General features: G+C 32.4%; 1 protein-coding gene across 14 annotated transcripts in view; it reads left to right on the plus strand.

Annotated features, from left to right (window-relative positions):
* DOP1A (DOP1 leucine zipper like protein A) overlaps positions 1-15569 on the plus strand; it is an 86701-nt gene that overhangs the window by 29088 nt on the left and 42044 nt on the right. For 6 of the 14 annotated variants that reach the window (XM_074333228.1, XM_074333235.1, XM_074333239.1 and 3 more), the window contains 9 exons: positions 3046-3144; positions 6747-6846; positions 7592-7701; positions 8701-8809; positions 9579-9699; positions 11691-11810; positions 13554-13668; positions 14043-14072; positions 14384-14617. In XM_074333228.1, the coding sequence (XP_074189329.1) occupies positions 3046-3144; positions 6747-6846; positions 7592-7701; positions 8701-8809; positions 9579-9699; positions 11691-11810; positions 13554-13668; positions 14043-14072; positions 14384-14617 (1038 nt within the window). The remainder of the gene's footprint in view (positions 1-3045; positions 3145-6746; positions 6847-7591; positions 7702-8700; positions 8810-9578; positions 9700-11690; positions 11811-13553; positions 13669-14042; positions 14073-14383; positions 14618-15569) is intronic. The other 8 variants (XM_074333233.1, XM_074333237.1, XM_074333241.1 and 5 more) reach the window with 4 other exon arrangements.

The raw sequence follows: 15569 nt of genomic DNA on the forward strand, positions 1-15569 counted from the left end.
ATGCTGTTCTCTTAAAATGAGCAAGGAGTAGAAAACAAACCCTCAAGGGTCATTTTGAAAAGTTTAAAAATTTTTTTGATTAGTCATCCTATACTATTTCCCCATATCATTATGAAATGACTGAGATGTTTGTGCAAATTTTGGGTTATATTTATTCAAGTATAACTACCGTTGTTTCCCTGAAAATAAGACCTAGCCAGACAGTCAGCTCTAATGTGTCTTTTGGAGCAAAACTTAATATAAGACCCAGTCTTATTTTACTATAAGACCGGGTATAATATAATATAATATAATATAATATATAATATAATACCGGGTCTTATATTAATTTTTGCCCTAAAAGATGTGTTAGAGCTGATTCTCCAGTTAGGTCTTAGTTTCAAGAAAACACTTTAATTAACTCATCTGACATGGGCAGTTTTATAAATTTTGACAGGTGCATAGTCACATGACCAATACTACATTCAAGATACAGAACATTCACATCATCCCCAAAAGTTCTTTTGTTCCCCTTTATAGTCACTCCCCTTCCCCTATATTTTTGTTTCCTTAGTTGTACTTTTCCCAGAATGTTAATTCTGTTTTTTTTTCACTTTGTATAACAAATTTGAAATTCACCCGTTTTTGTATATATCAGTAGTTTGTTCCTTTATCTTGCTGCATAGTATTGTATGAATGTACCACAATTTATTCATTCACTGATTAATGGATGATTAAGTTGTCTTTGATTTTGGGCAATTATGAAAAAAGCTACTAAAAACATTTGCATAGAGTTGTTTGTGTAGACAAATGTGTTTATTTCTTGGGAAAATACCTAGAAACGGAATTCCTGGTTAATATGGTAAATGTATTTTTGAGTTTTTTAAAATTATATCTTTATTGAGATATAATTCACATACCATAAAATTTACCCCTATAAATTGTACAATACAGTGGTTTTAGTATATTCAGAAAGATGTACAACTGTCATCACTATCTAATTTCAGAATATTTTCTTCAACCCTAAAAAGAAAACCCCTACACATTAATCATACCACATTTCCCCTTTACACCTGCCCTTGGGAACCACTAATCTATTCTCTGTTTTTATAAATTTGCCCATACTGGGTATTACATATAAATAGAATTATGCAATCTGTAATCTTTTATGATGACTTCATTTACTTACCATAATTTTTCAAGCTACGTCCATATTGAAACATGTATTAATATCAAAACATCACTCCTTTTTATGGCCAAATAATATTCCATTGTATGGATATACGAAAATTTTGTTTATGCATTCATCAGTTGATGGACCTTTGGATTACTTATACTTTTTGTTTGTTATGAATTATACTCTATGAACATTTGTGTGTGTATAAGTTTTTATGTAAACATATGTTTTCATTTCTTTTGATTATATACCTAATAGTGGAATTGCTGCATCATATGATAAATCTGTGTTTAACTTTTTGAGGAACAGGCAAACTTTTCCAAAGTGACTGCACCAATTTACATATCTACCAGTAATATATGAGAGGTTACTTTTCTCCACATCTTACCAATACTTGTTATTGTCTATCTTTTTTATTATAGCCATCTTAGGGGGATATGAAGTATTATCTCATTGTGGTTTTGATTTGCATTTCTCTAATGACTAATAATGTTGAGCATATTTTCTTGTGGCCACTTTTATATTTTCTTTGGAGAAATGTCTATTCAAAGTCTTTGCCTGCTATTTAAATGGGGTTATTTCTTTATTTGTTGTTGAGTTGTAGGAGTTCTTTATATATTTTAGATATTAAATTCTTATATGTATATGATTTGAAAATATTTCCCCCCATTCTGTGAATTGTCTTCTCACTTTCTTGATTGTGTCCTTGAAAGCATGAAAGTTTTAATTTGATCAAGTCCAATTAATTTGTTTTCTGTTTTGCCATTGTGCTTTTGGTGTTAGATAATATTGAAGAAATTGTGTCTAATCCAAGATCACAAAGATTTACTGCTACATTTTCTTCTAATGTTTATTCAAGTTTATAAGAAACTGCCAAATTATTTTCCAAAATGGCTATACCATTTTTATGCAGATCTTTAAATGTATCGTTTGTTATGTTTTCTTTTAATGACTTAATGGAAGTTTTAAACAAGTCATTTTTAAAATTTCTTTAAAAGGTAAATGCCATAATTGGAAAACTATTTACAACACATTACAATTAAAGGACTAATCTTAATATTCAAAGTGCTACTACAAATAAATAATATTAGCAATCAGGTCGAAAAAGTGGTTTGAACAGATAATTGACCTAAAATAAATAAAAATAATTCAAACATGAAATGGTACTCAACATTACTTATAAGAGAAATAAAAATGTAAAGTACACCAAGATACCAGTTTTTATATATCAAATTGGCAGAAATTAAAAATACATGGGTAAACATGGAAAAACAAATGATCACACATAGCTGGTAGGAATATAAATATAACCTTAATAGAAAGCATTACACTATATAAATTGCAATTGTATATACCCTAAGACGTGGCAATTCTACTTTGAGGGATTTATTCTACAGATGTATTTGTGCATTATGTAAGTGTATTGCAGCATTATTTGTAATAGTAAGTGTTTTCAAACAGTATAAATGTCCATCATTAGTAGCCTAGTTAAAAAAAATTAGGGTTTATCTATGAAATAGTGGCCTTAAAAAAAGCTCTTTATGTAGTGATTAGGAAAGATCTCCAAAATCTATTTTTAAATGAAAAAGGCAGAGTTTGGGATACGTACATGTGTGTTTTTATTTACTTATATTTACAGAAAATATTCACTAGTAACATTGGTTACTTGCAAAAAGGAAATTGGGTGGTTGGGAGACATTATTTTCTACTCCTTAATTTTTGAACCATCGCATTACATTTACCTATTCAAAATAATATACAGTTAATTATTGATAAAATGCTCAGAAGCATATTTTTATTTATGGCAGAAAATGAAGAGTTGTTACAATTTCATGGTAAATATCTCCCAGTGTAATAAACAATAAATATTAAAGCCTTTCTTATTTCAGGTAGAAGCAGTAAGTACTTCAGTGCAGGACTCAAGTGTACTTGTACAGAGAAGCACGCTGGACCTCATACTCTTCTGTTTTCCATTCCACATGAGTCAGGTAAAACGTAAATGCGTTTGTTTGTTTTTTTCCTCGTTAAACTTTGTTTTAATGGGTCTCAAAATTCTGTGACAGATATTTGGTCAAGTTATTTCCATTAAAAAGTACTGATTTTAAAAACTAATAACTTAAAAACTGCCACACAAAAAAACAAATGGTCCACAAAACAGTGGGGGGTGGGAGATGAGGGTAAGGGGGATCAATTATATGGTGATGGAAGGAGAACTGACTCTGGGTGGTGAACACACAATGGGATTTATAGATGATGTAATACAGAATTGTACACCTGAAATCTATGTAATTTTACTAACAATTTTCACCCCAATAAATTAAAAACAAAACAAAGAAAAAAAACCATAAATGCTGATATTAATATAAGGCATTCTTTGGAAAATCATAGATTCATCATGTGTAGTTATTTTTTGATTTAAGTTGGATTCTTTTGTTTTACAAACCAGTACATAGAAAATAAGTTCCTTTTTAAGGAGTAGAATTTGTGAATATTATGAAGAAAAAAGATCTGTTGATTTGGATAAGAACATGGAAATTGAAATTGATTATTTCATGCCTTTAAAAAAAGTCCTAACCTATAAAAAAGTAGGAGGTACTCATTGCTAGATATGTCTGAGCCAAGACTCTGAAATCCAGGCCTTTACCCAGTTTTATCTCTGTCCTGATGTTATCTTTCTTGGTTTGGTGAATTGGGCCTGTTAGACCCTTAGCAGAATTGGCTGAATTTGAAAGCCAAATGTTTAGTCACTGTGACATACTCTAGTACTTCTTTTTTTTAATTGAAATTTATTGGGGAGACAATGGTTAGTATAATTACATAGGTTTCAAGTGTATAATTCTGTAATATATCATCTATATATCACATTGTATGATCACCACCCAGAGTCATTTCTCCTTCCATCACCATATATTTGACCCCGTTTACCCTCATCTACCTCCCCCCTTACACTCTGGTAACCACTAAGTTATTGTCTGTGTCTGAGTTTTTGTTTCTTTGTCTTTGTTCCTTTGTTGCTTTCAGTTTTATATCCCACATATCAGTGAAATCATGTAGTTCTCAACTTTTCCTGTCTGACTTTTTCACCTTAGCATAATAACCTCAAGATCCATCCATTCTGTGTCATTTATTTCGCTTAGCATAATCTTAAGATCCATCCATGTTGTTGCTAATGGCACTATTTAATCTTTTCTTACTGCCAAAAAGTATTCCATTGTGTACCAATAGTATACCACAACTTCTTTATCCATTCATCTATCGAAGGACACTTGGGTTTCCATGTCTTGGCCACCGTAAATAAAGCTGCAATGAACACCAGAGCACATATATCTTTACAGATAAATGTTTTCAGATTTTTGGGGTAGATACCCAGGGCAGGGATTGCTGGGTCATATGGTAATTCTATTCTTAATTTTTTGAGGAACCTCCACACTGCCTTTCATAGTGGCTGCACCAATCTGTGTTGCCACCAACAGTATATAAGGGTTCCTTTTTCTCCACAGCCTCTCCAAAACTTATTATTTGTTTTGTAATGCTTAGCACTCTGGACTCTGACAAGCTGTGGTTTTAAAAAACTAGTTGCAACAAAGAATCTAAAATCATATCAATGGGCTTTTCATTTTCTGTTTCATTAAAATCCACTGGTCTGTCTTGCACTTTGAATGGCTCTATTACCCGTACATTCTTTTGTAACATCATGATTGGTTTTTTGGAAAATACTGTTTTACTGAATAATGCAGGTCTTCCAAATGTTGACATATTTCATTATACAATAACAAACTCCCATTCATTACTGTCATCACTGATCTCATCAGTAAAGTTTTTTTAGGTATTTGGAAGCCTTCAAGCCAATTCAGTTTAATTCAGCACAACACAATTTCAAGCCAAAAACAAATTTTCCAAAATTCTGATTTTCTTTTGGAAGCTTAAATTTTATTTGCAATGATGAATATTGTTTTTCTTGAAGTGACAGATTCTATCTATTTTTGAGGAAATGCCAAGTTTCCAACCCTGAATAATCATAGTTTTTGCAGTCATTTTTTCAGACCAGGGTGGTATTCTGTGAAAAAGCTCACAATTCACAGTCAACACAAGTCCTTTTCCTTGAAACATGTATCATATTTCAATATACCTCAGTAGTGCTTTATGTGTTCTCCCCATTTCATAGCAGAATATTAAAAGACATGTACTAAAGGAGCAATATTTAATAAAATTTTTGCTGTTTCATCAACATTCTTAAGTGAAACTGACTTTTTTTCCTTGTGTGTTTTTTGATTCTACTGCAAGTACATAACAGTAAAAAAATACAGTGACTACATGTACAGTGGATGTCACTGCTCTACTACTACTTTTCTTGCTGAGATGCCAGCAGTTTTACCCAATTTCACATGATCAGAGCAAATGTCAACACAGCAAAACAGGAAAATAACATCTTGGTATGGCTGTGAATATAGTTTTTACCTTTTGGAGCTCCTGAAAGGGTCTTAGAGATCCCCAGGAGTCTGGGGACCAAACTTTGAGAATTGCTTAGATTAATGGAAGACATCTGTATTTAGATGAGTGACTATAATTTGTCAACTATTGATGATCTGTGTTCTGTAACATCTCAGTTATTTTTGTAAGATTCTTTTGAAACAACCTAGATAAATCCCTTTCTAATACTGTCAAGAAGCATGGTGTAGTAAAAACTTCACCAGCTTGATTAACTAGAGGTCAGTTATCTAACCAGTTAGGACACTAACCAGGCATTTGAATTTAGCTAAATACTTAGGCCCTGTGTAGTTCTGGTCTTTTATTCTAGAGTGGTTGTTAGAATAGTTGATTTCCGCTTTACTTTCTAATGTTCAGACTCCCAAGATTCTATTCTAAAGTGATCCATAATATGCTTAAAATTAATAGCAACTTTATTAGCTGCCTTTTATCTTTTTTTAACTTTACCTCTTTTACCTTATGAAACCAGATCTCCTTTAGTAAGTCATTTTTTAAACATCTACTTAATGCTGTTAGGAAAGAAGTAAAGAACAAATGAATTGTTTCTCTTTAAAAGATCTGAAGTAAAATGTAAAAAAGTTTAAGATTTAAAGCTGAGTGATAAAAGTGCTCACTATATTGTTTTTTTGTGTTTTTGTATATGTTTGAAACACTATGAGATAAATATTTTAGAAAAGGAAATAAAAGACAAAATTGATGAAGATAGTGAACTTCTAAAGAACTGTAGTCAGTTGACAACACTATGAATGTGGAAGACTAAAGGCATATGATTTTTCTTGTGTCCTATAGTGCTCTATTTATTTTCTTTGTTTTGCGTCAGATTTTGCTAATATTGGATAGGATAAAGAACTTTAAACCAGAGATTAAAATAATTCAGTTACAGTTTCAGCTGTGCAACTAAATAGCAGTGTTACCTATCGTATTGTTTACTAATCTGTAAATTGGAAGTAATAATTCCTGGATTTGAAAGATCAAATGAGATACTGTTATGTGAAAGTACATGACTAAGCCCTAAAGTTCTGAATGTATTATAAGGTATTCTTTTTTAAGAAAATATATTTTTGAATGTGATTAAATACAACCACATTCCTAACTTTTTCAGGCGACTCGGCCAGATATGATCAGGATCTTGTCAGCAGCCCTTCATGTAGTACTCAGGAGGGATATGTCCCTGAACCGAAGACTTTATGCTTGGCTTCTTGGTAGGTGTTTGATGTGTGTGGTCTTACCTGGGAAAAGATGGAGGGACATTTGCTATACCTCAATATTATCAAGTTGTGTGTATGTCCTAAATGAAGAAACTGAAAGTTTGCTTAAATGGACAATAAAAATGAAAACAATATTAGTTGTGTATTGTATGAAGAAATTTCAAAAGCTTCTTAGTTGAAGAGGCCATTTTAATGCATAGGTCATGTTCCCTTTGACAAGATTTTTTTGCTCTTATAAATTGAGGTCGTTATACTATAAGTATGTAGATAAAGAAGTATAAATTAAGAATCAAAATAATGTCATAATTCCTAAAAGTTTGAAGCCATCAAAGCAATCAGGACTAATACTACTGTCCCACACATGGTACCAGTCTGTCACTCAGGCAGTACAACATTGTGTACACTTTGTTCTCCCATACTTTTTGTATTTAGCCTTTCTTCACAACTCCTTACTATGTGGAGTAAGAGAACATCACTTAATTTGGATTTTCTGAGTCTTCACTAAATTTTAGGAAATAAAAATACAGGATAATTCTGGAAGAATACTATGATACTCACTTATGTATTGAATTGGTTTCCCTTTATTAAACTATCTAAAATGATCTCTCTTGCTGACATTGATTGGGCTACTAATTGGTAAGTATTTAGAGCTGTTTTTGAGATATTTGCAGTTTGGTGTTAGTGAACAACAGTTTTGAGAATTTCATTTTAATTTATTTTGCAATTTATTTCCATGGAGGTTTTGATAACAACGGTGCTATCATAGGACCCAGAAGCACAAGGCACAGTAACCCTGAGGAACATGCCACCTATTATTTCACTACCTTTTCAAAAGAATTGTTGGTTCAGGTAATGAATGTTTTCATTTTATGTTTTGGTTATTCCCTGACCTCTAGAGTTACTCAACAAGTATAAGACAAGGTCCTGCCTTAATTGAATTAATTCACAGTTGAAGGGGTGGAGACAAGAGTCACAAACTTCCTAAGAATGACTATAACAAGCAAATGATTACTTTAAAATGAATAAGTAACCATAAGCTAGACTCATTTCTGTGTAAGTTCAGATATAATTTTTTATAGATAAATATTAATTTTTATAGATATTTAGATAAATATATAGATAAATATTTATTTTTATAGATAATTTTTTTTTAGTTTGTTTTCATGACTTTATTAAAACATAGTTGCAGCATCTCACCTGTGTGCCCTATGAAAGTTGGAGCTTTTTCAAAAATGGGCCAGGGCCTGTGTTATTTCCTCAGAAGCCCCAGGGAAATTTAGGTTGCAGCAGGAATCTAAATGTGTGGCAAAACTATTGTAATGGAAATGTTAAAATGATCCATAGGTTTATTTCATATTATTTTTACTTCAATTATACTTAGGATATCTCAGAATAAACTAAGAAAATACATGGTATCTGATGCATTTTTAAAAGTGAATGAAATTATAAGAATATATAGTTGGTTTTGAGTCACCAATGGGAAAATAATTATATACTGGCAGATATTGCCATGTAATGTGGCATAGTTTGGGGCATGTTGATGATCTTAAATAGAAATATTTTTATCTTTTCAGCAAACAAATAACTCATGTATTTATTTTTCTAGATTTTCTGTAACTTTCCACTTTTTTCTAGAGAAAATGTAAGCACTTCTCTTAAGACAAACAAATACGTTAACATTTTTCCCCCATCTGAGGGAAAAAGCCAACTTTATTGAAAAAGCTTCAGAAAAATAATTGGGGAAGTAACTCTCCATTACATATGATTGTATTTAAAAAATATTTTTCTTTACAAAAATATTTGAATCTGTTTAATTAAATGACTAGTGTACTTTTTTCTTTTTTAAAGGCAATGGTAGGGATCTTACAAGTGAATGGATTTGGAGAAGAGAGCACTTTAATGCAGGATCTAAAACCTTTTCGTATTTTAATCAGTTTACTGGACAAGCCTGAGCTAGGTAATGTATGCTGTCCTAGGGCATAAGGTCACGTGGTTTTGTATTGTTTCATAACAAAAATAAGGCAAAGCTATTACTTAGAAAAATTGCTGTATTTTGAGGTGGACCTTAAATACACATTCTCAATTTCTTACCTAACATTCACTCTAGAATGTTAAGAAGATACAGGTGTACTTCCAACTGGTATGTTATCATATATCTACTTTGTACTATGTATGCAGTGGAGGAGTCATTTAAAGGTGCTACCTAAGCTCTTCTTAATCCTGATTAAGTTACTGAAATTAAAACATTTATGATATATCATGACTCTCTTTATAGTTCACAGCATTCAAGGACTTAATTAGCAGTAGTAGTAATATTACTGTCATTTACTGAATGCTCAGTATATCCTGGGAACTGTGCTACCCATACAAATATTATTCCTAACGCTTACAACAGTCCTGTAAGCTTGATATTATTATCCTCATTCCAGATGAGAAACTAAAGCTCCAAGCAGTTAAATAGCTTGTCTAAGGTAATAGAGCTATTAATTGGCAAAACCAATTTCCCTGATTCTGTAATTTGTTATGTCAACCTATAGTTAAATAAACATTTGTTCGGTTGTTTACTATTTCACTCTTAGCTTCTCAAAATGTGAAGTTTAGCTTCTGAAAAAAACTATTTATAAAAATACTTGTTTTAAAGCATCCTTTGACTGGGCCAGTTTTCAGATAATCAGGATTTGCCGATGCTGATTAATTATTGTTTTTAATGTGTATATTAATTTTAGGACCTGTAATTCTAGAAGATGTCCTAATTGAAGTGTTTAGAACATTATATTCTCAGTGCAAAGCAGTATTGGATCTTCAGATGGAACAACCCTTCAGCAAGGATCATGCTCAATTAAGCAGGTGGATTGACCAAAATATTAAGCATGACATAAAGATGTCCTCATTTATTAATATTTATAAAGTGTACACTACTCTGTGAAATTTGTATTCCAAATGAGTAAATTTGATTTAAAATATCACTGTATGTTAGTAATATGAACTCTCATAATTAATTTCATTGATCTTTCAAACAGGCATTTACTGCATGACTGCTATGTAGTAGAACCACCACATTCCGGGGTTAGTTCTCAATCTCACCAATTTAGAAAACTAAGTTTTAGCAGCTAATGTGAAAATATAGATTCCAGGGAACTTATTCACACTTAACCAAACTCACAAGACATTAACTGCTACATGTCAGTTAAGAAGTTGTACCTTACTCGGTAACTAGGCCTGTTGTGTGTAAGAGGTAGTGGCTCTTGGTGACTTGGTGACTTGACATATTCAGGAGATCAGAAAAAGACTTGAATACAGAGTTAAGGAATTAAAGGGCATTGGGTGTTCTTTAAAGACTTTTTTTTCAAGTTATGGTTATTTGTTCTTTCAGATATATATATAACCCTAACCCTAACAAAGAAAAACAAACTTTTCTTTGATTTTTTTTAAGTTCTTAAGTCTGTGAAAAGAATGTTCATTTATACATTCTACTCTTACTACTGACAACCGTTAATTGTTTAATAGCCATAACCTGGCTCTACCCTGTCATTCTAGAATATAGATTATTGATCATATACTCTTAAAATTGAAAAGGAGTTTAGAGATGAGTTACTCAGTCACTAGCATAGATGAAAGATTTTTCCTCTCCAATCTTTAGTAACCCAGTTTTTCTTTGTTGTAGAGAAAATAGCAAATTCATGGCGGCTTCCTCAGCTATATTCCCAAAATGATTCCCACTTTGTATATATATATAAACATTTTTTTTTAAATGCCTGGGATAAGTTATATAAAATTAGCATATCCTGTTCTTCAGGTTAGTAATAGCTACATGTTGACAAAGTCTTAGTTTTTCATTTCTTCTCTACTTTAAGCAGGCTACCACTTTTCCAGTCTCATCTATTATAGTATGGCAGAGGTTCCAAGACTACAATTTTCTTTTATATGATCTGCATTTCACTAGTGTCTCCTTGATGAGACTTGGGAGATAACTTGGACCTTCCTAAAACATACTTTTATGTACTAAAACATTTTAAGGCAGTTTTTGATTTCTGATAAATATGATAACCCTGTAATTTTTGTTTGAGAAGTTAATATGGGCTAACCTGATACTCTATTTCATTCTGTACTCTGCCTGATAATTTAATTGGTCTTTTGCGCTGCAACTTGTTAGATGCATTGACAGTACCCCATTATATATAAAAGCAATTGTTTTCATTGTAAGGATGGTGGTAGGAGATGGTAGGTTGGTGGGTAATTAATAGGCTAAAGGATTTCCACTTGAAATAACAAAGTTATTTTCCCTCATGGGACTTCAGTAATCATGGCTATATACAGTATTAGTTCTTTTTGCTTGTGCTATTTTTTCAAGCTAAGAATAATAATTAGATTGAAACTCTCCAACATAAACTTAACCTTTTTAAGCAAATCCTGAACAGCACAGGAAAGCAGACAAAATTATTTTAGAATCAAGGCTGTCAAAATCAAATCACTACTTAGTTTATATGTGCTACGGGAAACAAAATAATTTAATGCCAAATTAACAGGCACTCAGAGTAGTTCAAAAATAACTTCCAGTTCTTTTGCTGGAAGCACAACTGTTTTTTTCTTATGCAAGGCTAATTTTTTATCTTGATCATCATTTGAGTTATGAAAACGCAAATTCAGAAAAATAACTACACATAAAGTAATAGGAGAGTGGCAGTACATAAAAATTATCTGTTCCAATTTTCTCACCAGGAAGTTTTCTGTCAACTGCCTAGGAATAGGTACTACCCTAACAACACTGCACTCAAATTTAAATTTGAAAAAATAAATGTTAATATTTATTAGTTTCTGTTTTTCTTTTCCTTTTTTAGTAAATTAAGGGAAAATAAGAAAACAGCTGAGCTGATTAAAACTGCCAACCTTCTCTTTAATTCCTTTGAGCCTTATTATATGTGGGATTATGTTGCACGTTGGTTTGAAGAATGTTGTAGGTATGTTAAACTGTTTCATTCATTTTAAATTAATAGCATTCAAAGCCAACTTTTCTTTGTTTTTTTTAAGTTCTTAAGTCTGTGAAAAGAATGTTCATTTATACATTCTACTCTTACTACTGACAACCGTTAATTGTTTAATAGCCATAACCTGGCTCTACCCTGTCATTCTAGAATATAGATTATTGATCATATACTCTTAAAATTGAAAAGGAGTTTAGAGATGAGTTACTCAGTCACTAGCATAGATGAAAGACTTTTCCTCTCCAATCTTTACTAACCCAGTTTTTCTTTGTTGTAGAGAAAATAGCAAATTCATGGCGGCTTCCTCAGCCATATTCCCAAAATGATTCCCACTTTGAATAATGAAAAATTCCTTGGTGTCATACTTGTGTTTTTCAAGCCATAGGCCAAGCCATATTGTCACTATTGAGTGATAAAAGCCCTCCACCCCTTAGGACATAAAACTTAAAAAATACTCTGAAAACCCAAGAATACTAGTGAACCTGAGTAGAATCTGCCAGATTCTAGCCAAATCCTCTCAAAACTAGATTAACGTCTCAAGCCTCAGGCGCATATAGTTAAAAAGTAAGCATGTACAATCTTGGGATTAGAAATCTTTTAAAAATGTAAATTATGATGTGGTACTTTCATTGTGCATTTAATGACTTAGAGAGTTGCTTGCTTATTCATTCAGCAAATATTGACACCCAACTGAAAAGCACTATGCTGGGCATTTAGATGGTCCCAGTCTTCGAAGACATTGTAGTAGAAACAAGTAAGACATGCACATGTGTATTCCCTAGTATTAAATTGAAAGTTACCAATGTCTTAGTATAGATTTAAATGTGGTAGGAATGTTGAGGAATTAGGAGTGACTTTTGCCACCTGGCCTTCATTTCTATATTCACAAACACACATATCCACCCTTCTTTAACTAACCTGGACTCTTTCCTGAACACACATTAACTTTCATACTGCTGAGCCTTCACTTGTGCTATTTCTTCTAAAATATTCTTCCCCTTTGCCTATCTGCTAAAGTCCCATACAGAGGTCACCCACCATTCAGTAGCCTTCCATGACTCCCTTAAATCTCCCATCAGAATCAACGTTTCCTGTACTGTCACACTGTTACATTTATATGTCTATATGCTTATATTTCTTGCTGGTTAGAAACAGTACCATATTCTTAACTTTGTGTCTTCAGAGTGTAGGGCAGTGTATGGTCATATAGGATTAATGTGATTTGATGTGAATGTTGGAGTAATGATCTCTACTACTTGGATCAGAAGAGGCTTCCTGAGGAGGTAACATTTGATATCACACCTTGAAGGATGGATGCATTCTGTATATGAGAGAATGAGGTTGGGGAAGGGTGGCAATCTAGGAGGACAAGTTGGTATAAACAAAGGCCCTGAGGTTAGAAATCAAGTAGCAAATAATCCATTTTAACTAGGAGATAATACCTGTTGTGGGAGCAATAGGAAATAAGTCCCCAAAAATGTGATCCATCCAGAACACTTGGAAATACAGGATGGGAATTACAAGGAGAGGTTAAACCTGTGAATCTTGCTGTGGGAATTTTCCACAAAGTACTGTAGTGTCCTGGGGGAAAAGGAAATGTGCTCTATCACAAGAACATTACTGTGTGTTTCCCAATGTTGACTTGACCCTCATCATAAAGACAATCTGTATTCATTTCACATGACAGTATACTTGATAAAGTGAATTTTGTCCTTTTAGGAGAACACTGCACGCCCGACTTCACATTGGGCCTGGAGATAGTAGTGATTCATCTGAGTTACAGCTGACCAATTTCTGCTTACTGGTGGATTTTTTATTGGATATAGTGTCTTTGGTAAGATCACCTTGGTAAAAAATTTTGAGGCAATCTAATAACAGTTCAAAGATTTCATATTGGAGACAAACCTTATCTTTAAATGTCAACTTAAAAATTGTATTGATTTTTTTTTTCTTTTTTGCCATAACTTTTTTCATAAAATTTTCCAAGTGTTTTGTCCTCTGATTTATAATTACATATACAAGTCTTATATAACACATAGAATATACTTCATAAATGCATGTTATTGAAATGTTAAATGTTTAGTGTATAATGGTCTAATGCTACATTTATATTCATTAATGATTTTTTTTTTCTATTAAATGAGGACTGTTGGAAATCTTTTCCCCTTATCTTTTCTCTCCTCAATTCTTTGCTTTCTCATTTTGAAGCCTACTAGAAGTATGAGGGTGCTGTGTCAGGTATGACATTCAGCCTGTTTTGTTTTTAAATGGTTGTATTCACTTTTAGTATAATTTCAGTAACGTAGCAAATAAAGCTGGGGTTATTTTATAATATATAATTTGAAGTATTTAAATTGAAAAATTGGGAATATAAATTTTATAAGTCAATAATAAAATGACCATACAATGTTAATTAAGAGCATGATACATATACAATATTACAGATGAGTAAAATTATTTCATTTTTTATATAGACTACAAAGAAATGAAATAGCATAACTTTTAGGTTATACATATTTAAACGTTTGTCATTTCACTTTTATTTTCAGGAGACTTATATTGAAATCCAGACAGAACACTTGCCCCAGCTGCTGCTCAGGATGGTTTCTGCCCTGACAAGCCATCTCCAGACATTGCACTTGTCTGAACTCACAGATTCGCTCAGGCTCTGCTCAAAGATCCTTAGCAAAGTTCAACCTCCACTCTTATCTGCCAGCACCAGGGGTGTTTTGCAGTTTCCAAGTGGGCAGAACAACTCAGTCAAAGAATGGGAAGACAAAAAGGTAATGTTAGTTATTAATTTTGGTGTTAGACCAGTTACAGATGACCTTTTAACAACATGAGTTTGAACTGCTTGGGTCCATTTATGTGCAGATTTTCTTCAATAAATGTAAAATTTTTGGAGATTTGTGACAATTTGAAAAAACTCACAAATGAACCATGTAGCTTACAAATAACAACTTTTGAGAAACAAGAAAAAGTTAGGTAAATCATGAATGCGTAAAATATATGTAGATAATAGTCTATTTTATCATTTTCTACCATAAAATATGCACCAATCTATTATAAAAAATTAAAAGTTATCAAAACTTAAGCGCACACTTACAGATCATATATGGAGCCATTTGCAGTCAAGAAAAATGTAAACAAAGATGCAGTATTTTATCATAACTCCATAAAATTAATATATACTATACTACTCTAATAATTTCGTAGTCACCTGTTGCTATTGCAGTGAGCACGTATTGTGAGTATCCACTTAAAAGGCCATGTAACGCTAATCATCTCTGCATGAGCAGTTCGTCTGTCTAGTAAATTGCATATTGCAGTAAGAGTGATCTCTCATGGTTCGCGTGTATTTTTCATCATGTTGAGTGCAATACCATAAACCTTGAATAACACCAGGAGACCCATAGGACATGCCACTAGTGATGCTGGAAGTGCTCCCCAGAAACAGAGAAAAGAAATGACAGTCCAAGAAAAAGTCGAATTGCTTGATATGTGCCATAGATTGAGGTCTGCAGCTGTCATTGCCTGCCATTTCAATACAAATGAATTCCAGCATAAGGACCATTGCTTAAAAAAGCTGTGCCAGCAGGAGCGATAACCTTACACTTTTGTAAAACACCTTTTTATCTAGTGTTGAAAATGTAGCTTTTATGTGGGTGCAGGATTGCTACAAGAAAGGCATACTTAAAAGATTCTTAATATGAATTAAGGAAAAGTAAAGTCACT

The sequence above is a fragment of the Rhinolophus sinicus genome, linkage group LG05 (assembly GCF_036562045.2).
Source record: "Rhinolophus sinicus isolate RSC01 linkage group LG05, ASM3656204v1, whole genome shotgun sequence".
NCBI lineage: Eukaryota > Metazoa > Chordata > Mammalia > Chiroptera > Rhinolophidae > Rhinolophus > Rhinolophus sinicus.